Raw genomic sequence first — 24,730 nt, 5'->3', positions numbered from 1 at the left:
AGTAAATACAACATTTAAAACATATTCCAGAAGCATGTTACATTTTTTAAAGCAATGATTAGCAGTTTTTTTCTGAAAGGGGCCAGGGAATAAAAAACTTTGCCTTTGTGGGCCAGATGGACTCTGTCAAAACTACTCAACTCAACCACTCAGCACAAAAGCCAGCCACAGACAATATGTAAACAGATGGGCAGGGCTGTGTTCCAATAAAACTTTATTTATAAAACCAGGCCACCTGAATTTAGCTCTCAGACTGCAGTTTGCCAACTCCTGTTATAGAGCAAAACCCCAAGAATTCAACTTTCATAATTGCAGACAAAGTGAATTTTAAACTGACCAGGTTCGTTTTAAATATTGATAATAACCATAAAAAAACAAGAAAGGTCCAAATCAGCTGGAGAAGACCAATGGTGCCTCATTTGAAAAAAAGATGAAATTCACGAAAATGAGACAGAACTGACGTGAAAAATAAGAAAACTGTTTTTTTTTTTTGTCTCTGGAAACAATTCATATAATGTCATGAAAAAAAAAAACCACTTACATTTAACTCTATTATCCACAGTAACGTTACAAATAAGAGGTCAAAGGTGACAAACAAACAGAAAGTCCTCCTGACATCAGATATGCCTTTCTTTTCCCTTCCTTCATAGGACTCAATCCTGGCCATGAGTTGCGTGGGGTTGATGGAATGGACGTCGCGCAGGGAAGCGTGCGAGGTCTGACTCCCCATGAGAGCGTTCTCCATGTCTTCTGGCACAGGGTTCATCCTGCAGGAGGGTTAAAGGATCCCCTCTCCAACTTCACCATCCCTAGAGAGAAGAAATCTTTTGGGAATGAAAGAGAAACGTACGTTAAATCAGAGCCCACCTGATACCACAGTGCCACCCCTGCCCCGTGTGACTGGCCGTCTCACTAAGCATCAGGGTTTTTTAACTGAAGACATTTCTGTCTTGATGAAGATATAGAGAGAAAGAGAAATGAGAAGCAGTTCTTGATGTTATCCATCAATACTATCAATACCAAAAAAACTGTTATGGGAAAGACTACCAGTAAAGAAGAATGCACATTTATAGTAAGTAGTATAGGGTAAAAACAGGCTGTCAACAACAGACAGGTGTGCCTGGAACCTGGAGCAAGCCTCTGGGTGACCCAGCCAAGCCAGCTCCCTTGCTGTGCCAGGGAGAAAACCTCTACAGTCCTGTCAGTGTCACTACCCATGGACTAGGAAAACATTTACTGAATAGCTTCCCAGAGAGCATGTAACCAGAACGTGTAAACCCACTATAAAAAAAAAAAAATCTGTTTCCTAAAGAGGAATTGCCTTCCACCACAGGTATCTAATAAACCAAATTTAGCATTTCCATTACCTCTTAATGAATAAGCATGTTTCCGGGCCTCTTCTTGGAAAAGAAGTATGCATACCTCAAAAAGTTTACCATTAGTTTACCGTTATAACCCCACGGATAATTGCAACAATCACAGTCCTATATGGAGACGCAGGACCCCCATCCCCGCAAGGCCAGCATGTGCTTCTATAATAAAAGACTGGAGATCTGAATGATCTGATCTCCTCATGGATGAGGCAAAGTCATCAAATAGAGAGTATGATGGATGGTATTTTTCTTTGCCAAACATTGTAGTTTCTCTTCCTACACCACCTCGCCCTATGGGAGGATTATATACCCCTGGCTCTACTGAATTCACGTGCCTTTCTTTGGCCAGTGTAATGTGGCCACTGTAACGTGTGTTACCTGCATCCAGATCTTAAGAACCAGAGCATGGTTCACCCTGCTCTCCTTTCTGCCACAATGACTGACAATGTCCAGTAGAAAGAAGAACATTTTCCAGGTGAGTGAGATACAATTTCAGGACATTGCTGGAATTTCCCTAAAGTAATATGGTCCCATTTGGTCCTATTCACAGTCCAGAATTCTACATCTTCACACTGGACCTTCAATTCTCTCCCTCCCCACACTCAGGAACAAAAGTCCTTTCCACATTTTCATACAATGTGGTGATTTAATGACATAGCATTTTTTTCCCAAAATGCATTTATTTATTTATTTATTTATTTATTTACAATTTTATTGGAGTATAATTGCTTCACAATGGTGTGTTAGTTTCTGCTTTATAACAAAGTGAATCAGTTATACATATACATCTGTTCCTATATCCCTTCCCTCTTGCATCTCCCTCCCTCCCACCCTCCCTATCCCACCCCGACATAGCATTTTTTTTTTTTTTTTTTTTTTTTTTTTTCTTTTTGTGGTATGCGGGCCTCTCACTGTTGTGGCCTCTCCCGTTGCGGAGCACAGGCTCCGGACGCGCAGGCCCAGCGGCCACGGCTCACGGGCCCAGCCGCTCCGCGGCATATGGGATCCTCCCAGACCGGGGCACGAACCCGTATCCCCTGCATCGGCAGGCGGACTCTCAACCACTGCGCCACCAGGGAGGCCCCCGACATAGCATTTTTGAAAGCAATTTCGTTATGTAGTTTGAGCTATGATACTTCAAAATAATCACACTGCTTGATCTAGTAACCCTACTTCTGGAAATCTACAGGAACTTAACTGTAGACCTTCAAGGCAAAAATTGATCTATGTCATTAGAGGCTGGGTCAGTGATTACCTTTGAGCAAGAGGAAAGGAAAAGTGACAAGAGGGCGCAAGCTTGGTCAAGTCCTCTTTCTTGGGCTGAGTAGTGCTAACATGGCTGTACGCACTTTTTGATAATTTATTGTCGTATCAATGATTTAAAGCCACGAGACTGTACAGAAAAATCAACAAATTCACAATTCAAACTGAGGACTGTTTTTAGGAAGAAAATCATTTGCAAGGTAATTGGATCATCTTCTTAGTCTCACTCATTCCTCCTTTCCTGAGCCCACCCCTCATGAATAAAAAGGATAACAAAGCAAAACACCCACCCCAGAAATCTGAGGCTATTTCCAACTAAAAAACTGACATCATACAATGCTGTACACCTGACTTGGGAAATGAGGATCATTACATTATTTTTCAGACGTGTGTATATATAACTTCTAATTAGCTAGAATGTATAGATACTACTTGCAATAGCTTCAATGATAAAGTGACCCACTGCACAGATTGCTCTCAGCAGCTTGACTCTAGTCAGACTGATCTCTGTCTGGTACAGAAGTAAATTTTAAAAGGGAGAGAGAGCTTCCTTTTAATGTGTCAAGAGGAAGAGACTTCTAAAGCCTCTTTCTACTCTACAATGATAGGATTTCATCCTAACCATGTCCTTCAGAAAGATTCAGTTCAAGTGTCAGTTCCTTCAAGAAGACTTCCCTGAAATGCTCCCCACATTCCAATCCCCACGCAAGGCCAAGTGCATCTCCTCCAAGCTCCCCTAGGACTGTGGATATGCCACTTATGGTATTGCTTACCACATTGTGCCTTAATTATCCACTTACTTGCCTGCCCTCCTGCTAGCTGGAGCGCTCCTTGAAGGCCTTGAATTTGATTTACACATCCCTGTGTCCTCAGGGACTACCTCAGTACACAGCACACAGCAAGAACAAAACAGATATTGACTGGATAAATCCTGTCTAGCATCTAGCACAGACACTAACGCCGAGCGGGCTCTCAAAAAACTCTGCTGAACTGAGGAGACCACACTGTTTGTTTCTGAGGAAAAGCTTGGATATTTTCCCAGATGTAATATTGGAAGTATTAAATATCCAGTTCTTGTACTGAGTCCTCTCTGGGGTTGGCGTGAGGAAAGCTATGCCTCTCTAAAGAGGGTATTAAGTTCTGATTAGCTGTACATCAGGACACAGAATCTACAATGCAGGGTTTATTCCAACTATGGAAGAAGCATGGGGAGGGGGGAAGGTGATAAGGAGTGGGGTGGAGAATTAGAAAATAAAGAAAACCATCCCCTTATCTTTTACTGGAATTTGTGTAAGGGGATGAGAATCCTCTTTTGTTATTTTGGTTTTTGAAAAAGAGATTCGTATCATAATTGTTTTATCTGGATGGGTAACTATCCTCCTCTGTGTTGGCTGGTTATTTCTACAATCATGCTGTGTTCACAAACTACCCCCAAACCCAATGGCTTAAAACAATCTACATTTGTTCTCAAGCTCATGGGTCTGCAGGGTGCCTGCAGTTCAGCTGGTCTAGTCTGGGCCCAGCTGGCAACTCTGCTTCAGGTAGTGGAGAGCAGACCTTGGCTTCAAACTGTGTTGCGTCTAAGTCTGCTGCCTGTTTGTCCTTCCCCTTGGACCAGGACTACATGGGGAAGTAGTCATGGAGAAACTACATGTTCTCTTCACGGCAAATGGCAAGAGCACAGGGGACAAGCTCGACCATGTAAACACGCTGCAATCTCTGTATACAACATGCCTGTTCACATTCTAGAGGTCAAGGTATATCTCAAGGCCAAGCCCAAAGGGCATGGAGCTGAGATGTACATTCCATCCAAAGAGGAGCAGAAGGTAAGTGGATACTTGCTGAGAAATATTCCAATCTACCACAGCTGTCAATGTTCTAAATTAGGAGTCAACAAACTATAGCCTGTAAGTCAAACATTGCAGGCTGCTTGTTTCTTAATATGGAGTTTTATTAGAATACTACCACATGCAGTCCTATGGTTGGTATCGATTGCTATGGACACTTTCACATGAAGAGAGCGGAGGTGAACAGTCACAACAGAGACTATATGGTTCACAAAGCCTAAAATATTTCCTTTACTACCTGTAGTTTTCTAGAAAGGGAGACTGCTGCTTCCATCAGCTTTTCAAAGGGAAGCCATGTGAGATTTACAGGTTCTGGGTTATAATTAGGAAAAAATAGGTTGATTGATGAATATTAATTTTTCCAATGCATGCTCTGATTCTGCAATTAGCAAAAACTTGTAATTCATTCTTATTTTTCCACAGGTGGCTCCCGTGACACAGCACAGCTCAGGCACAGGTGGTCTTGTTGCCTTACCTGAGGGCCACTTCAGCAGTACTTACAGCCCAAACACACAGCTCTCTGCCGTATTCTCTTCCCTTAATCCCACACTGCTAGAACTGCTTCCAGAAAGAATAGCTTACATCTTTGAGATGTTACTACTGCACTGGTCCCCAGGCTGGTTGCAAAGCTAAGACAAAACTTCAGCTCCATCTGCTTCAGCACAGAATTGCTACCACCCAGATGGTAAACAGCAGCTGCTATACCGCAGTAGCTGCCACTGCTAGCATTTTACAGAGGTCCCACAGTCTTTCCTGGGAGAAGTGGAGAGGGCCTCTGGGCACCTACTGGGGCGGCCAAACCAAGTCTCTCAACCCAGGCACCCAGCCTTCTCCTCTGTATTACTTCCGGCCACAGCAGGACACTGTATGTTCTCCTCTGAGAGAGACAGAATTGAGAATAACAGACACTAAAAATATTTATCATCTTTTCCAAAGGCCAGTGAAGCAGATTTGGCTTACAGACATGTTTTGCTTGGTCTTGTACAGTGTTTCTAAAGATCTTGAACTAATTGCTAACATTTTAAATAATGATCTTTCATCTAAAATTCCAGATGTCTAGCTTCTCTGGAAAAGTTAAAAGACACAGAATAGCCAGGCCTGCATTCCCTTACCATAAGAATAAAGCCAAGAAGATGCTGAACTCTTTAGATGGAGCCCGCACTCTCCACTTGGCCTCAGCTTCAACCTAGTCATCTGAGTCTGCCATTCTGATCTATTCCCCCTGTCTGACAGGCAAAGAGAATCCTACACACGCAGATCGTGTCTCTTCTTGTTCTTTCAAAGTTTTCTTCAGGGGCTTCCCTGGTGGCGCAGTGGTTCAGAATCCCCCTGCCAATGTAGGGGACACGGGTTCGAGCCCTGGTCCAGGAAGATCCCACATGCCGCGGAGCAGCTAAGCCCGTGTGCCACAACTGCTGAGCCTGCGCGCTAGAGCCCGCGAGCCACAACTACTGAGCTGGCGTGCCACAACTACTGAAGCCCGCGTGCTCTGGGGTCCATGTGCTGCAACTACTGAAGCCCGTGCTCCGCAACAAGAGAAGCCACTGCAATGAGAAGCCCACACACCGCAATGAAGAGTAGCCCCGACTCGCTGCAACCAGAGAAAGCCCACACTCAGCAATGAAGACCCAGCACACCCAAAAATAAATAAATTTTTAAAAAAGCTTTCTTCATCTATGTTACCGAAATTATTCTCGCCTCTAAAGTAAATGTTTGCTTACAGATGAAAAACCAAAAAGGTAGCAGCTGAGGCCTACGCAGATTATATAAGTACACACCCGTCTGAGGGATATTTCAAGATATATCTTAGAATTAAGACTCGGGTCTTCCACTTCTGTCCTCTCCATCAGATTCCTAGAAGGAAACAGGAGGGACATCAGAAGGTGTTCAAATGGCCCCTGGGATGCAGTCATTGGATTTGTCCCTAAAGACACGAGCTGCCCCAGCTGTGCCCACTCTACCCCAGTTCTGGGTTCCTCTGGGGGCAAGAAGCACCTCAATCTCTCTTCTTGCAAGGCCCACCACGTGTTAGGAGACCTGGCTTATGATGGTTTTTAAAAGCTCTGTGTAGAGCCCACAGTTTCCAAAATGAAACAGCTAGAAGTGGAGAATGGGAATCATATGTCAGGGCGTAACCTGACATTTATAAACATACTTTGCCAGTATGAGAAAGAGGCATGATAACTAACAAACACAGATGCTTTAGAAGTAAACATGCAGAGAGAAGAGAGAGCTGTGGGAAGGAAGCTAATCCACAGCATCAGAAACACATAATAAGACAACCTTCCTATTCTAAAGTATGAGAGAAGGAAAGTTCTGCATGCCTAAGAAGACCTGGGAAATCTACACGTCAGATTCAACCAACTATTCAAACTTTCATAAATTAAAAACTTTTATTTAGTGTCCTCTTAAATGATCTGCTTATGTTTTTAAAACATCATAAAGTTGGTTTGTGGTAAAGATGTTCTAAGCAACAAAAAAAGTATGATTCATCATCCTGTACTCCTTCATGGTACTGATGCTATAGGTATGTCCATTTTACCTTGGAAGGTAAAGACCTGATATAACTCTAATGAAAGTGTCTTTAGAAGGCCTGGCAGTGGCTGAGGTTAGGGAGTTGATGCATTTGTGTAACATTCCAGCTTCCTGGGCTGGAGAACTATCACGATGAAGCACTACAGGAAGGTTAATAAAATCAAGAACAAACAAACCTGTCTTTGGCAAATGTCCACTACCATTATGTTCACATTTCAAAACAGCCCTGGCTTACTTTATGCTTTATGTATTACAAGTTAAATCGAATGTCTAGAAAAGCATTTCTAAAATCTAGACTATTGGATTGAATTTTAAAACACCTACACATCACATCCAGATTAGTAGTTGTAGCAATAGGAAATTACTGGATAAAGAAATCTGGAAAATAAAGTTATTTTAAATTAATAAGTAAAAAAAAAATTTTTAGAGCATCTAAATAAAATCACCCAACCAATTGTTTGACATTACTTTAAAGAAAAAACTGTTTCTTGAATCAAGGAATCAAAAATTTCCAGCAGATTCCTATTGATTTTCCAACTGAAAATGAGTGGAATGTTTTAAAAAAGAAGAAGAAAAAGATCTAAGTGTATGTATGAAACTCTGCTAAGCTTTTTATAGATTTGACCGTATCATTAGGACTATAATGGGGAGAAATTTTGAAACAATTAAAATAATACTGCCCTCTGAAAGTTAAACCATAAAATCTGCACATAATGAATCAGAGTAGATGTGCTCTGCCCTTAAAGAAGCAAAACGGCTCGTAGGCCAAGACATAAGAACAAGGTGACAGGACATATGTTCTGATCTAAAGAGGTGAAGAGGGAACGTGCCCATCAGAAAGAGGGTGGGTCAGCCCCAAAAATACAGGAAAAGGAGTGTCACAAGCAAATGGCACCAGTGCTCAGTCTGGCACTCTTCAAGTGGGGACACCTTGTCTGTTTGCTTCTAAGTATCTTCAATCCACTGGCCTTGCTATTCCTATCATTAGTGTGATGGCATCAGGGTATCATCAGTGCCTTTTGTCACTGAACAGTTTAATAATTCCCTACATGCCTTCCACAAGCTTTCACAATTCTGTCCTTCTTATTAAAATGTGATAGGGAGACAATAGAATGGTCAGCTTGAAATAAATATTCAGTCTACACGGCAGTTACGGTGTTCACTGGAGATTCTGAGATGTAAGTTTACCCATGTGAGAAAGAGCCACTCTCCATTGGGCTCTGAATACACACGCTGACAAATCAGGTTTCTCAGTCAACAAGAAAGACGGCTGGACTCAAACCTAATAAAGTTACCAACGTGATGCCACTGAGAAGCTTTTTGGGAGATAAATGTCTGGACGTCTCCTGACAACCCTCAACGGCCTTATCGTACAAAATTGCTCTTTAGGAGCTTCTAGAGATATCATCCAGAGACCATTTTAGTGATGGTTAGCCACCAAAAACTATTAGCATATTCTGAATATAGTATGCAAGTGGTAACGTTTCAAAAGAGAATTATATAAAGGTTGTATCATCACTCCAGTATTCTTCCAATATCTCTTTATAAACTTACATATAATTATCAATAATTTTCCTTAAGTAGAATTATTAAGTACATGAGAGTTACCAAGCTCAACCCAAAGCTATAGTAACTGAACTTGATTATGCAACGGTGATCCAATATTTGCTTATTTTAAATCTGACTTGTAAGCATTTTGGTATGATTACGAGTTCATACTCAATAAAAAGCAGGGGAGGGTACATAGTTCAGCTAAAGATTTTTAATAAGTACACAAAAACTTCGAAGACTTAAGATGTATAATTAAGTTCTGAGGATTTATATATATATATATACTCTTAACTAAGCAAGTATAGCTAATATTTGATATTTTTAAATTTAAGAAGTGTAATACGTTTGAAATCAGGTTTAAGATTTACCAATCAGTATCCATGTATTCCTTACCAGAAAGAACAGAAATACAGAATGCATCTTTAAAAATGAAGAATCTAAAAAAGAGTGGATATATGTATGTGTATAACTGATTCACTTTGCTGTACACCTGAAACTAACACATTGTAAGTCAATTATACTCCAAAAAAAAAATACTAAAAAATTGCAAAAGCTTACTTAGTGATAGATTATAATCAAAATGGGAAGTTTCTGAAGGTTACTTTTTAAAATCTACTGAGTATTTTAAAGATACAAACATGGATACAGATTATTTGAATACTGTAAGTTTTTTAAAGATAGATAATTATTTTTTCAACCCTACAACCATAGACTATGTGCTATTTTGAAGATATGCCATGTTTACAAAATTGATCAGAAAACTAGACTATCAAAAAAAAAAATCTAGGTCTTCCCTGGTGGCGCAGTGGTTGAGAGTCCACCTGCCGATGCAGGGGACGCAGGTTCGTGCCCTGGTCCGGGAAGATCCCACATGCTGCGGAGCGGCTAGGCCCTTGAGCCATGGCCGCTGAGCCTGCACGTCCAGAGCCTGTGCTCCGCAACGGGAGAGGCCACAACAGTGAGAGGCCCGCGTACCGAAAAAAAAAAAAAATCTAATTCAGTAAGCCTTGCAATTAGGAGCTAAATACAGAACAAATAATGCATAAAATAGAAATTTATAACACAGTAGTATTTTCTAAAATAACTACTGAGATAAAAATATTTTAAAATTAAAACAAACTATTTAGAAAATAGTGACAGTGGAAAGCTGTCAAAGTTAAGCTTATTAAATTCACTTCCTTAAAGTGCTCTAATTACTTTTCAAGAAAGAATAAAATTAAAGAATTAGGCATTTAAACAATAAAGTTACAAAAACTCTATCCCCATGGGAAAAAATATAAAAAAGAAAAACAATGGGTACAATAAATAAATAAATGCAAAAGAAGAATAATAATAATTGTTCCAATCTGAGGAATGAATACAACGTTATTCATTATATTAAACCCTCTACTTTTGTACATGGATGAACATTTCCACAAATTTAAAAAATATAAATAAACCCCAAAATTAGTCTTTTAAAAGGGAATATAGGTAAACCTAGATTCGGGAGGGGAGATTAGGGAAGGAATACAAGTCCCATAATAGGAGAGCTTATTTTTCAAAGTGTAAGTGATACTTTATACTAATCACATTTGAAAATCATAAAGAAAGTCCATACTCTGAAAAAATATATATATTACATCAAGAAGACATAGATCGCCTGAATAGAATGAACCATCCCCAAAAGAAAAGTGAAAAAGTTGACAAAGAATTACCTAGCAAAGGAATGAGAGTCAGAGAGCATGACAGGTATTTCACAATTTTAAATAAAAGATAAACAAAATCCTATAAACTGTTCCAGAACATTAAAAAGAAAGAAAAGCTATCTATCCTATCATTAAATAAAGCTAGCATAATCCTAACATTATCTGAACAAGAACACACAAGAACAAAAGAACATAAGTACAAACCTATCCCACCTATTAACATATTATTATATTATGTAATAGTGTATGCCTTATATTAACATATTAACAAAATCAATAGCTTCTTTACACTGAGACTGAGTCAGGCTTTGCGCTGAGTACTTAACATACATTATGTCATTTAAGCCTCACATTAGCTCCCACAAGTAGGACCCACGTATTAGAATGTATTCCTGAAACATCACAAAAATAAGTCAAAACTCACATTTAAAAAAAAAAAAAAACTAAACCTAATCGGAAGGCAAATATTTCTGTTTACCCACTGAAATGTTTCACTGCATTTCGAAAGCACACATGAACACAACTTACAACTTATTTGAGCCAAAAAGCTTTGAAATTATGCATGTTTTGACTAATTTCGAATTTGGGAGGACTGGCATAATTTCAAACTTCATGGGACTCTTCATTTCCGCATAGATATCCACTACCTTCCACTTTTCTTAAAATGTGTCTCTCTCAAGTCTCTTATTCTCCAGGCTTTGAAAGAGACCTAGGGAAAAATATGTGATATTGCAAAAAACACCACAGTAAGCTGAACAAAAATGGGCAACTGACAATCAGTGTTGGGAGACAAGGAACAACCGGCAAACAGGAGAGGGGCGTATGCCCAATATTCCAGGGCCAAACGTGTGGACATAGAGGATACTGTTATTTATCAGTAGAAGCCAGAAACATTCACTGCCATAGGAAATTTCCAAAATATTAAGCATTAGTTCAATTAAAAAAATAATTAAAACACTGAGGGCCAAGAAAAACTCATTACCAATAAGCCACTGTGTGGCCTGTACTTCCCTAAGCTTTCCTGCAAGGAAAAACTTGTGTAAACCAAAAAATATCTACAGATGATAAAGATACCATCAAAATTCAGTTGCAAAAGAAGAAAACTATTAACCAGTCATTCAAGTACATGGAGAAAGAAATCTACATATCAAAACATACCGAAGATTTTCTTAAAAAGCGAACAAAGCAAAATCGTTTGTATGGTTTACATAGTAGAAGAAATTGTGGTAAATAACACATGATTTTAGGATGTGGAATTCTTTCTAAGACAATCTACAATGGAAAACAGAACTGAATACGTAAAAATCAAGTTTCTCTATTCAAAAACATTAGAAGCAAAACAAGAGTATTGAAAGACAGATAATAAAAACCTTAAATCCAATTAGAAAAATGGGCAAAGCAAGTCAAGGTACACTAGAAAAATGAATTTATTGATAAACTAAGGTATTTCTCACCCAACACCTGTAAATTTTTTAGGGGATCAAATTCAATTGATGCGATCATTTATAAGTTTCCTGGGACCTTCAGGTAGAGCTCAAATTCCTTAATCTTGCCTAACCTAACACGTGACCCACTTCTGCCTACCTCTCCAGAATCATTTCACCATACTACAAATCACAAGCAGTTCCCTAAAGGAATCACATTCTCACCAACCCCGGCTTGCATTTTTCTCCCTACCTTGAGTGCTACTTTCCTTATCTCTATGACTCTTAGCCATCCTAATAAGCCTTAACTCAAAGGTCACTTTCTCAGTGAGGCTTTTGCTTCCTCTCATTCTTCTACACCTCTCTGCCCCTCTCAGAAAATAGTGTACACAGACCTCGATCATGCTGCCTCAAGATTATTTTCGATCTACTTTAGATAAAAACAAACTAAGACAAAACAAAAAACACCAAAAAAACAAAAGAAAACAAAAAAATAGCTTATTCAGGATGTTGTGACTCACCTGTTTACCAATCCCTCCATTCTGGGCAGTTGGGAGTAGGAAGAAATGAGGAGGGGGTGGAGTGCTTTTAAAATAGCACCGAAAACATAAAACACTGTATAACGCGATAAACTTAAAATATATGCAAGGTCCCAACACTGAAAACTATAAAACACTGCTGAGAGAAATCAAAGAAGATGAAAATAAACAGAGAGCTGACCATGTTTATGGATTGGAAGAATTCATATTGTTAAGATTTCAATTCTCCCCAAATTGATCTATAGATTCAACTCAATCCCAATCATAATCTCATCAAGCTTTTTTGGTAGAAATGGATAAGCTAATTCTAAAATGTATACAGAAATGCAAAGAAATGAGAATATCCAAAGCAATCTTGAAAAAGAACAAAATTGGAAGACACACTACTTAAAGACTTTCTATAACACTTCAGTAAGGAAGGCAGTGTGGCCCTAGCATAAGGATCAACAAATAGATCAATGGAACATAGGAAGAGTCTAGAAACAGACCCACACTTATATGATTTTACTTTTGACAAAGATATCAAAGCAATCCAACGAGAAAAGAAAGTATGATGCTGAGACAACCAGATATCAGAATTGAAAAAAATCCATGAATCTCAAAACCTAACTCAAACTATGCAAAAAATAATTCAAGATGGCTCATAGGCAAAAAAGCTAAATATATAAAGCTGATATAAGAATTTGCAGGAGAATATTTTTAAAACCTTTTTGTAGGCAAAGATTTCTTAAGAGAAGGCACAAAAAGCCATAATCATTAAAAAAAAAAATTGTGTAGGCTATGAGGAGTTCCCACGGGTCAGATTGGGTGACTTGAACATAAAAATGAATAATGACTGTAATGCTGGAATTTATGTTGGAAAAATTAAGACGTTCCATGAGTCCATCGTAATATTGTAAAAAAGAGAGAGAGGGTAGAAATTCTCCTTTACAGGAAACAAATGTTAGATTAAGAAATTTTCAAAAAAATAATACAATTAGATAAATCAACAGTTTGTAACCCCCAGTTGGAGGAAGTGATTCAGGCAAGGATCTTTACTGGATGCTTAAAATTATTAAAACATTGCTGGGGAATAGGATATTCATAGTCTCAAAGTGTTACCCCTCAGAATATTTAATAATTTCATTGGGAATAATATGACTTCATAGTAGAGAGATCTGGTAGTCTCCACCTGTACCAAGTAATCAAACAGCATTACCAATATGAGAACAAGCTGACATTATATGACTTTTAATGTGACACAGTCACAAGTATATAACAACAATTATGATGTTCCCTTGCCAAAAATGTTTAGCCCGAATTCAGCCATAAGGAAACAATCAAACAAACACAGTAGGTGGGACACTCTACAAGACAGCTATCCTGGAATCTTGAGCAAAGTCAACATGTTGAAAAACAAAACAAGAACAAAAGGTAGGAAAGCTGTGTGGATACTCTTCAAACTTAAAAAAGCATAATGAGCCACAACCATCAAATGCAATGCAGAAGTCTAGACTGAATCCTGAATTAAAACAAAAACAAAAAACCCAAAAGATAATGCTACAAAAGACAGCTGGAAAATTGATTATAGTTTAGTATTCTGATTATGCAGGAGAATTCCCTTATTCTTAGAAATTCTTAACCTCTGAATAGTTCAGAAATACATAAGGACATAAGGATGTTTTGCGATAGAGTTGCTCTATCTATCTATCAATCCATCCAGTATATATAAACATGTATATATGATATAAATATATTTAAACATAATAAGTATATAGTATACATATGTGTATGTTGTGTGTGTTTATATAAACATATGAATAAAGACAAATTTTCACTGCAACTTTACTGTAAGTATGAGTTACCTTTAAGAGCAGAATAAGTAACTGGAATCATCTTAGAAAACTTCATAAATCATTCTATAAAAGAGAATGCATGTGGATTTTGTACACATACCTCTGTGTAATAATTCCTATGTACGTGACAATTTGAGACACACTGATAGACTCAAAGGAAAACCTATATAAGATTTCTGGGCATCCAAATCATTCTGCCCGTAATAAAACTATCAAATTTCTTGGACACAAATGGAGATTGGATGAACACTTCTAAAGTGCTTGTGACTGCAGACAGGAGTCATTCTGTCTGGATTTTAAGCCAATACCAAATACCTAATAATAGTCTTTTGCTGTTGTTGTGTCGTCACAAGGCTTAAATGAAATAATGGAGTGCGCACCATGCAACGGTTTGGGGTCTAAAGTTTGCTCCGGTCTTTAGTGAAAATGTGCACAAGACATAACTGAACTGTAAGCTTTTAAAGGCCAAATTTATTCTTCACTTGTTCCATATGTCAGTACTTATACTCTTCCCAGACACCTGGGGAAAGATGGATCCTTTACAAAGCATCATCCACCCACCGAGGCTTGGGGGCACCATGTGTTGTTTTATTCATGCAGCTGACTTATTCCACTGGGACCTACATTTCAACTGCACTTCCTTCTTTCTCTTACTTTTCTTCAAGAATTTAGAACTCCAACTCCATAGTAATATCTCTATGTATTAATTCCATGGTTTTATTCTGAATACTTATGTTCCAGGTGTCATATTTTCTACTGTTGTTCATATTCATTTGGGAGGTAATGAAACGTTTTATTCCATCCTGGTAAGTCTGCTCACTCCTCGACACACATTAAGGCTCTCTAATCAAGCTCTATGTCATTTCTTGCAGTCGCATCTCATTTAACAATTTCTGTTAATATCAACAGATAAAAGTAATTGTGTGTGCATAAAGAGAATTTAACTTTTTGATAGCATGTTTCAAGACTCAAATTTATTTAGAAATTAGCATCAATGACTTGGAAGAGTTAAAGCAGAAAACAAGTATGTGATGGTGTTTTTAAGTCACTCCCCTCACAGACACTAATTTATCTCCCAAGCCCAAACCTGTTCTTATGGCAACTTAATTTCTAAGTGACCTATGTCTATACCAATATTAGAAATATTAGTGAACTTTTATTTGACATATAACATAGAGATAAATATTAAGATTTAAAGAGAGCTGGGTAAATACATATTGATGTTTTCATAATTTATGAGGCAAATCTAAAACGTTTATTAAGAAACTGAACCTGGATGTAAACTATAAGATTTAAAAACTGCACTTGATAATTTTTGAAAATTCAAAGTTTGCCGAGAATATACCGCATCGACTTCATTTACTCCACAAATAGGCTTTGAACTACCAAAAACGTATCAGGTCCTCCTCTGAGCACTGGGGATGCGGCAATGAATAAAGCTGAAGGAATTTTCTCCCCTCACAGAGCTTACCTTCTAGAGTGCAGGGACACAGGATAAACAAAGGAGCCCTGTAACTGTAAACTGCTTGGTCAGGATGACCTCACTGAGGTCATTTACAGGTGAACAGAACAGAGGTGGAGCAAAGACTAGCAGGAGATAAGGGAGAGATGTCAGGAGGAAGAGCAGGGCAGGTGGAGAAAGAGGACAGGCACGGTCCTGAGCATGGGGTGGCGGGGCCAGACAGGAGTTCAGCAGGGCGTTAGCTTCCAGCTTTGCAGCGGGAGGTGATAACGGAGAAGTCAACAACTTGGGGCAGCCTTGGGGCGCGTCAGAGGCCACAGTAAAGATTTTGAATGAGATGGGAAGACACTGGGAGCTTTGCAGTAGAAGAGAAGCCTGATGCAGCTTAAGCTTTAGGAGACGCTCTGGCTGACAGAAGTGGGGAGCCCCTTTAGGGGACTATGGCAGTAATTCAGGAGAGAGAGGACATACTGCCTTAGTAGATGAGGGTGGTGATAGGGGTTGGTTCCAGACACAGAGCCAAAAGCAGTAGGGGATGGGTTGGGCATGGGATACAGGACAAAGGGAGGACTAAAGGAGAGCTGCCAGATTTATAGCCTGTGGGAAGGGAGGGATGGACTCACTATTTACTGAAAGGGAGAAGCTAGAGGAGGGGCGACTCTGAGGGAGAACATCAGTTCACTTTGGACACATTGAGTAGAAGATGCTTATTAATATCTAAGTGGAAATAAAAGTAAGCAGTTGGATATGAGTCAGGAGTTCAGGGGAGAGGTCTGAGAGAGAAATAGAAAGGGAGTCAACAGCATTCAGATGGAAATTATGAACAGCCATGAGATACAACAGAAATCAGAATGTTCTCCTTTCTCTCCATAAAAGAAGAGGGAGGGGAAAACCAAAGAAAGTGTATCTATTTGTAGAACAGAAAATAATTATGAGGTGGGCCCTATTTAAATCCTCTAAGAGTTCTCATTTTCTTAAATAATAAGCATTGAACACCTACAGAATGTAAAACTCCAAGCAGATATTTTAAAGGATCCAAAAGGTAATGCAAAAGTTTCCCTGCTCTCAGAAAAACTTCCAAACAGTCAAGGAAGCAGATATATAAATACTACAAGGGAGCGACCGGAGAGAAGGGAAAGAAATCAAGTGTATACTCTTGACAATAACCATGCCAGTGGGATGTTGCTTGGTCCAGGGGAGGATGAGCCAGCTGGACAGAGGAAGGTCTTTTGACAAGGTATATTTGTTCTTCCAAAGATCATAGGTTGGCAAAATGAAAACAGGCCACACAGTGGTCAAAGTCATGTTGGGTGGTACATGTTGTTAGATCACCCTGCAGGGCTCAACAACTCGGTAGCCAGTTATGTCACCAGCACTGGTTGAGTCAGATGGCTGGAATGTTATAGCTACACCTCACCATTTTTCAAAAGTCTCTCTCAAGAGGGCCTCTGACAAACAAGAACACTACTTTATTTGTCTCTCATCTTTTTCAGAAGCTGCTATCAAGTGGCCCAGAATCACTGGAACAACAAAGTTACTATAGCTACCTTCCTCTAGCTTCTATTGTCTCTCTCCAACCTCTGATTCTCCTCCTAATAGATCTCTTCTGGTGCTCAAATTGACTTTGCAGCTTGTTCCCCTTTCTGAGCTTCAGCTTTAACTCCTACACTCAAATATTTTCACCACAGCTTACCTAGAAACTCCTTTGTCTTAATCTTCCCAATCATAGAAGCTACACATAACCTCATTTTCCTTCATGAGTCAGTCTTTTCCACAAGTCAAAAGACTGCTGATTTGTTTTTGGTTGCTGACTGCCTATCATTTTCCAGGACTTTTTCTTCTTCCCATAGAACTAAATCTATTTTTAGCTTTCCTAAAAATCACAAAAATACCGAATGGTTATTATGGAGTTACCACTATTTTTCCCAATTTTGGCCTCATTATTACTGTCAACCAGTCAACCATCAGCTGACAGTAATTCAGAGGAATCGTGTTGCTCCTTAGTGCATGTATTCCCATGAATATTTAAACCTTCCTCTTAGAGATGTGTTGCCAGCTTTGGCAATAATGGAATCAACAGTCATATTACTATCTAGACAGATGAAGGTCCCTCAGTTAAGGAACTTGAAATATATTCCAGTGCATACAAGGACACCTTTGCCACTTCTTCAGTACTTACTGCAAGCCATTTTCCAACAAACGCTTTCAATTCTCAGGGTGGAACTGATGATCTTATTGATCTAGATCTGAAAATCAATAATATCTCAAGGCAGTGAGCTCACTGCTCTCCTAGGAACCACAGGAAGGTAGTTAAAGTTGTACACTTGTTTTAGTAACTGTCTTTCTTCATCTCAAAGACTAGAATTAAGAACGTGTGATGAACACATTCTTAGCAGGCCTCCCCAGACCTATCTTCTCTATGCAGAGAAAATAGAAGCTAAACTATAAGTAGCCAGCTGATGAGCAAACAGCAAAGCCAAGGTGGATATTTAGAGGCAAGATGCATTTCTTTTTATTCAACAACACAAGACTCCTTCTCTGGCAGGATAAGGGCTCCTGCGAGTGTCGCTCTAGTTGTCAGAGCCATCCTCTACTCACTGCTCCTGTAGTGGCTCTACAGCTGGTAGAAGTGGCACACTAATAGCAATGCTAGGGAAGATGTAACATCAACTGCCCCTGGAGTTACCTGAGGCCAACTTCCTATCTCACAAACTAGAGCAAGTCAATAAAAGGGAAGGCCATTTGCATGTCTGCGCGGGGGTATCTACCAACAGGCGGAAGTTACATATTTTATCTCCCATACTTTGAGACATGGATAAAACACAGTTCTTCAAAAAAAATCACTAATCTCTACCATAAGTCAAGGTTTGAGGTTCAAAGCTTGGTGCGTGTGACTTGTAAGGAAAGTCAATCTCAAATCTTGATACTGAGATTTAAACCAGTACCCTTTCCTCTTTCTTCATCAGACTTTTTAGGCAGTCACAAAGGAACACAGAGCCTTGAGAGATCAGCATCAGAGGACTTTATCAACCTAGCTTGTGCTTCAGGAAACAGGATCACAGAAACAAAGACCACTAATTATAAGATTCAATACAACTACAAGCTAATATATCCAGAAAATAGAGTATGAACTACAGCCTAATAATGAGAATGGGCTGGGAACACAGGTTACAGAATCAGAGGATATCACTAAAGTAAGAGCTGTTTAAGCTCACAAGGTTCTCAATAGAGGTTTGAAACTAGCATGTCTCCAAAAAAACTGCTCTCAAATTATTTGCTCTCAAATAATTAATAAGAAATAAACAATTACAAAATCAAAAAAGAAAATTTTAAGAATGACTTAAAAATACTGATGTTGATGTATAATATATATATACACTACCTATAAATACTTCACAAATGTTTAAGGTAAGAAAAATTAACCAATAATAATCAGTAAAATCTCGTTTACACCTTGCATTAAAACAATGTGTTAAATGTGATTCTGCTACTGGCTCTATCTTCCAAACATTATATTCTTAACTGGTGACTGTGTCATTCCTCCTAATAGCTCTCATCAGTCTTTTCCATGGTTTTTTCCAATCAGCGTTTATCCACATTACTCTGTAATTCAGTCTGCTATCTGCAAAACGTTCTCATGCTAGTTTTTCTAAAATGAAAGGCTGAATGAACCATTTCCTCCCTCTACTCAAAACGCCATTTCCCTCACACCCAGGGCTCTAGATGTACTAACTCATTGTTGATTCCTTTGTCCACGAGGTGGTTGCACCATCGGTGGCTTTGTCCTAATACTCCTTCTGCCTGGAGTGCCTTTCCCTCCAACTGCCAAACAATGAACAGCAACAGAAGCCTATTCATTGTTCAAGGAAGCTTAAGTATCACTTCCTCAATGAAATCTCCGATCTCACTGATATATTATCTTTCTTTACCAGCACTTCTAACCTTTCATATGTATTTCACATATTGTTTACATGTCTTATTCTCAGTACTATACCAAAAGCTCCTAGAAGACACTTCTGTGCCCTTAGCACCTAGGGAAATGCCTGGCCATGTTTCAGGCATTCAATTTGTTTGTTAAATTCATGAATTACAAATATCACTGTATAAAAGTATGGAGTCTAGGTGCTTGCTACCTAAAGTTAGACAAGTTTACACAGTTGTCTGGAGCTCTAATATATTATATTAAATAAACCAAGGATATTTCATCTCTGATTACTAGCACTGACAACGTAATTAATAAAGATGCTCCAACCTCCCCAAATTAATTTGGTCATCACTTTTTCCTACATATTTTGAATTCTATTTAGTGAAGTCCCTCTAACAACACACTATATAAACTGATACAAATATATGGAAAAAAAGGGAGGAGATCATTGTATGAGTGGGAACCTACCAGACTCCAGTGAATAAACTGAAACATATTAAGTATCTACCCTATGTAAAACACTATGCTAGATGCCATGGGGAAAAAGTGAGATGGGAAAGACTGTTCCCTAGCCTCAAGTAAAATCCAGTTTTATAAAGGAAGTAAAATGGTTATACAAATAATTAGAAATGAAAGCCTAAGACAGCTATAAGTCTAAAGGACCAAACTTTAGGTTCTTGTGGCTAGAAAAGGCTTGATGAAAAAGCTGGCCTAAGAGAAAATGTATGGCTTCAGAAGAATTGAAAAGGTGACATATAGCAAGGAAGAGGCAGACTAGAGGAAATTAAAAACGGAGGAGGGGGCTTCCCTGGTGGCGCAGTGGTTGAGGGTCCGCCTGCTGATGCAGGGGACACGGGTTCGTGCCCTGGTCCGGGAAGATCCCACATGCCGCGGAGCAGCTGGGCCCGTGAACCATGGCCGCTGAGCCTGCGTGTCCGGAGACTGTCCGCAATGGGAGAGGCCACAACAGTGAGAGGCCCACGTAACACACACACACACACACACAAACAAAACAAACAAACAAAAAAAAACGGAGGAGGACCAGGAACAAGTTCTGGAGACTGGGCCATCCAGGGTGGGGGAGGGGCCCACATGAGGGAGTCTTAGGAGGTACAGGGGACCGAAGGATGGGGCAGATCTGGAGGCCATGAAAAGTCAGCCTAAGAAAAGGAGTTTGCTTTTCACACCAGAGCAGGGGCATGATGGCACACAGGCTCAAGGAAAATGCTGCAAAGGCCAGCAGAATTCCATCCGCTACTAAAGCAGGCAGATAGCCTGGTCTTACCTAGAGAGTTAAACCATACTCAACTGCTTACTGGCTGTTAAAAAAGTGAGGTATGGTTGTGGTTCAATTCTCCAGGATACAGCCATTGAATTCCAGAATTTATGTTTTCTCAGTGTCATATAAGATATGGGTTTTAACACCTGGACAAGCAGAGGTCATAAAAGCAACTGTTATGAGTGATGCTGCTGAAGGACATAAAAGTACAGAACTTGCGAACTGAATCTGGGCAGCAGAGCATTAAAATTTCAAAGTGTGATGGATGGCCAGCCTATCCTTATAAGAAAGCAAGACAACCATTTCTAGCTAGAAGCTCCACCCACCCATCCTTATTTTCAGAGCCTTCCAAGAAGCGAAACTTTCGCTCTCCACAGAGAATCTACCTCCTTGCCCCTCATCAAATGAATATACAATTCTCTATAATGTTACACTGCTGCAAAGTCTCCACAAAAAAAGACCACAAACTAATGGCCCGGCACCAAATCTTGTCCATATGGAGGTGATACTCTTTGCCTGTCTAGCGGCTTGCACGATGTTTTGTAAACACTGAATTGCCAATATTAAAAGATAAGAATTTTTTCACACAAATAAAATCCAGATTTCTAGCTTCTCTTGAAAAACAGGCAATTCTGGCAAGGCTCCCCAGTTCACTCCAGCCACCTCACAGCCCTGCTTGATGCCACTGGCATTTGTTTTGTCCCCTGGTTTACATGGGTCTTTGGATGCCAGACAGTTTGCGCCCAGCCTGTTGGAGGCGCTGGGCCAGGGTTCACAGAGCAGTGCCTGGTTTCACATCCAATGTGATTGTTGACTAGTTGTGTAACCTCGGACAAGTTACGTAACCTCTCTATGCCTCAGCTTCTCCTTCCATAAAATGAGGACAATAATAGGACCCACCTTAGAGGGCTGTTGAGAGGAATAAATTAGTTTATATAAAGCAGTTGTTCTCAAGATGTCTGGGCTATGGAGGGAAGGACTCTGCTCACTGACCCCTTCAGGAAAGCTGGCATTGTCTGGAGACATTTTCAGTTGTCACAGCTAGGGGAGGGGCCCCTGGTACCCAGGGGATAGAGCCCAGGGATGCTGCTAAACCCCTTATTACACACAGGACAGCTCCCACCACAAAAAATTATCCAACCCAAAATGTCAACAGTGCTGAGGATGAGAAACCCTGACCCACGGCATTTAAAACAGCACCTGACATAGAGGAAGCCTTCTCTAAGTGTCAGTTGTTTTGTTGTTTGTTTTTGTTTTTTTTTGGTACGCGGGACTCTCTCTCACTGTTGCGGCCTCTCCCGTTGCGGAGCACAGGCTCTAGACGCGCAGGCCCAGCGGCCATGGCTCACGGGCCCAGCCGCTCCGCAGCATGTGGGATCTTCCCGGACCGGGGCATGAACCCGTGTCCCCTGCATCGGCAGGTGGACTCTCAACCACTGCGCCACCAGGGAAGCCCTAAGTGTCAGTTTTTATTAATAATAACAGAAGCAAGTCCTGGCTGGTGCTCCAACCTCAGCTGGAGAAAATTCTAATTTCTCAAGAGCTCCTTGTGTTCCCTTGGAAGAATTTAACATACGATACCAATAGGAAAATGAACTTGAAATTCTCTGGTTCTACATCATTAATTCAGCAAGTGATTGATTAATTAAAGAAAGAGTTATGAGAGTACATTTTCCTGAAACAAAAAGCAAACAAGAACATGCTCTAGTGAGCAACAATGCACAGTGTCTGAAAAGTAAACTGTCCTGGAAAATATGGGACCTGGAAACCTGTGATTACCGCAACTTAGAAGGCACTAGACTGAATTCCTCCAAACTCCAAGCTTAATACAAAGGATGCCCACCAGTCCCAAGATATTTTTTGGAAAACTGTGATGAGACAGGAAGTAGAAGAGAGAGGTTTTAAACTAAAGAGCCTGCCAAACCCAATACCAGCCAATGCTTGCCCAGGAAGATCCCACGGACTTAAATAGCTCAGTCCGGGATCCTTGGTGAGAGGTCCTGCTTTGACCGTGAGTCACAACAAGAGGTGTCTCCCAGATCCAGGGCAACTCACTAGCAAAGCAAATGTAACAATCCGGAAAAGGCCTAAGCTGTACTGATACACTCTTAATAGGCTACCAGGAATTCTGCTGCAGAACATCGGAACGAGTGCCGGCCCGCACTAGCCCCTGCTGCCCTGAACCAGGAGTGCTGATCAGGCTCCTCTGCCTGGCACTACAGGAGCCCCTGGCTAGTCCTCTGGGCTTCAGTTTTCTCATCTTCACTATTAAAAACTGGGATTACTGTTATTTTTTTCCAAAGCCATAAACACAGAGAACACTGATTTTTATTTGCAACAATGTGTCTTCAATATTTACAGCCCAAAGAGGTGAGTTCCTCTCAAGGGACCCCTTGGTAACTGTAGCAGTCAGACCCTTAACTGAAACAGGAAAGAGGTTCTATTGAATCAAAGCCAAGCAAAGCATAACAATGCTTCCCGCAAAGAGGAGGTAATAAAAGCTCTACAAATCTAAAAGGGCTAAACTAAACTACAGGGCTCTATAATCTACAAAAAACTTTGCATGTCTAACATGAATTGTTAAGTCCCTTTTAAGCTCAAGTCAACATATATTTGAATACCTACATACAATATAGTGTATTACCAAAGATACCAAGGTTGGTAAACTGTCACGAGAAAGACTACCAAAAATGCTGTGAAAGAGAAGGCTTCCATTAAAGAGATACAGGAAGTATCTCATTGAGGAAGGAGCACAGATGGAAACAGAGGCAGAGGTAGAACTTTGGCTGGGTTTGTCCATCTAGAAGGCATACCAGGCTGTAGGCAGAGCACAAGCAATGGCACTAAAGCTGGAAAGGCCAGGAGTCCCGTTTGGGGCACTGAGCTCATGGTGGAAGGACAGCGCTATAATTTGAGTACAAATCATGACAGCCTAGACCTTCAGAAGGTGGAGGTCAGTTGCATGAACAATCTTAAAGGATAGAGATACTCAGTCAAAACAGCCCATAGATGACTTAAAGAGCAAAAGCTCTCTTTTGGCTAAATTTAAATATCTTCCAACGTTTAAGAAAGAAGGTGCTACTAATTCTAATAACATTATTCTGATGTGACTAATAGAAAAGACAATCTCCACTAAGTTATAGGAGAGTCAAAAAGCCACCAGAAAGTAAATTGAGCTATTTGTTAATTTACTATTTTTCATCAACCATATCCCAATTATAATTAATAAAATAAGCAAACCTTAGAAATTAAAAATGGGTATTTTTAAATTGTAGAAACAAAGTAACCCATTTTCCAACCATATAATTTAGGAACTGATTTTTACTCATTTTTTAAAAATGATAATACATTACACTAAGAAAGAGAAGTTGTATTCCTGAGCTGACCCAACAGCTTGCTCAATTACAGGAAGAAACTCTACTTGCCAGAAGAAACTATGAGCCAGCAAACACTTGGCAATATTCCCATACTTGTAAGCAAATGGTTAAAGCTGGGAAAACAGTAAATTTAAAACTCCCTTACAAAGATTTCTGAAGTTAAAACGTCACTTTGAAACCACTTTCTACTAAGAGAACCAAGATTCATCCAGAATATTTACACCTGCTCACTGCTGAAAAAGAGAAGTAAAATAAAACAAGGGGTTATTTTAGCCTGAGAAGCAGCACTGTTTCATCTTTTAAAAATTGCCTTGTATGAGTTTATGGACAGTAAATTCATGATGTTGAAATATTATATTTTTGTGTATACAGAAACTCCTTGTGAAGGGACTTTCATGAAGTAAGTATAGCAGAAAAACAAACAAGCAAACAAGAACACTAGGCTGAGAATCAGCAGGGCGAGAATCTGGTGCCAATTCTGCCTTGAAAAGCACTGAATATCAATGGGCCTCCACAGTCTCACCTTTAAACTAAGAAGACTGAATCACAATCCCTAAAATGCTATTTCATAAAATATTAATTTCAAATAATAGAGGTTTGTAGTTGTTATGGACTCGGGAAGAGCTGAGGTGGAG

General features: G+C 39.7%; 1 protein-coding gene across 2 annotated transcripts in view; it reads right to left on the bottom strand.

The window, feature by feature from the left end:
- STARD3NL (STARD3 N-terminal like) overlaps positions 1 to 24,730 on the bottom strand; it is a 50,437-nt gene that overhangs the window by 23,171 nt on the left and 2,536 nt on the right. Inside the window, exon 2 of one of the 2 annotated variants that reach the window (XM_081244735.1) lies at positions 542 to 824. In XM_081244735.1, the coding sequence (XP_081100861.1) occupies positions 542 to 766 (225 nt within the window). In that variant the 5' untranslated portion in view covers positions 767 to 824. The remainder of the gene's footprint in view (positions 1 to 541; positions 825 to 24,730) is intronic. The other variant, XM_081244736.1, reaches the window with a different exon arrangement.

Source organism: Mesoplodon bidens (assembly GCF_964165515.1).
Source record: "Mesoplodon bidens genome assembly, chromosome: 9".
NCBI lineage: Eukaryota > Metazoa > Chordata > Mammalia > Artiodactyla > Ziphiidae > Mesoplodon > Mesoplodon bidens.
This window is presented reverse-complemented; position numbering and strand designations above follow the sequence as displayed.